General features: G+C 28.6%; 1 protein-coding gene across 1 annotated transcript in view; it reads left to right on the forward strand.

Annotated features, from left to right (window-relative positions):
- Positions 1 to 921: 921 nt before the first annotated feature.
- Positions 922 to 1,084, forward strand: part of LOC104811851 (PAP-specific phosphatase HAL2-like) — a 3,350-nt gene continuing 3,187 nt past the window's right edge. Inside the window, exon 1 of the mRNA XM_010538699.2 lies at positions 922 to 1,084. Within this exon, the coding sequence (XP_010537001.1) occupies positions 1,008 to 1,084 (77 nt within the window). The 5' untranslated portion in view covers positions 922 to 1,007.

Genomic DNA, 1,084 nt, shown 5'->3' on the forward strand with positions numbered 1-1,084 from the left:
AAAAAAAAAAAAAAAAAAAAAAAACAGGGTATGGCTTATATGTATGCATGGGCGAGCGCATGCACCTAGCCGCTTTTCCGTCTAAGTGCATTTGTTGACCTCTTCAATAACGGACACAAGTCATTGTCAATAAAATAAATAGATGAAAAATTAATTTAATTATTCGAGCACGTTTCTTGCATGGTCTGCCTCTCTGCCTACTTATCTACCTTCATGTTACCAAATATTTGACCCAAGAAAAATCTACGAAAATCTATTATAACTTTAATCACATTTTTATATAATATAACAAAAGCTTTTCTATTTGAAATATACATTAAGCTCAATAATATTATAGTAAATAAAAACTTATTATAGCATCAGGTTCTTGTAGATTAACACAGGAATTACATTCTTTTTCTCCCTTGTTGATTTTAATAAAAATAAACCCTACAAAAATGTCATTAAAAGGAAAAGTAATGGTATATTTTATTAAGAGAAAATCTATAAAAAAACACCTCATTTTTTCAAATTTTCTAAAAAAAATCTGAATTCTATTTTTTTAAAATAAAAACCAAACTCATTTTTTTTACTTAAAAAATCCAAATTTTATAAATATTATCATTTTAAATTTTCTAACGTGATATTCTGATAATTTATTACTTTGATCAAATAATAGACATTGTTATCTAATATCATCATTAAAATAATAACGTGGATAATGATAGTACGATTCCATCAAATCACAAATTGACATATATGACACGGTATGTTATGTGAGCGTTTTGAGTTTAAAAAAGATAATATTTACAGAATTTGGTTTTTATTTATAAAAAATTGTTCAAGTTTTTTTTTCCCAAAAATAGAAAGTTGAGGTATTAATTTTTTGAGATTTTTCTTTTATTAATAATGAAAACTATATGATATAAACGAAATGATACTTTGAATAAAGTTGGGGAAAGGAAGGAGAAGCAGTGGGGAGAAGCGTTTCGAGGTTCATCGTCGGCGATAGAAAAACTTCGACGGAGATGGCAGCGGAGAAGGAGCTTGAGACGGCTGTGCGAGTGGTGCACCTCGCTTCTTCTCTCTGCCGAATGGTTCAGCA

Source organism: Tarenaya hassleriana, unplaced genomic scaffold (genome assembly GCF_000463585.1).
Source record: "Tarenaya hassleriana unplaced genomic scaffold, ASM46358v1 Cleome2, whole genome shotgun sequence".
NCBI lineage: Eukaryota > Viridiplantae > Streptophyta > Magnoliopsida > Brassicales > Cleomaceae > Tarenaya > Tarenaya hassleriana.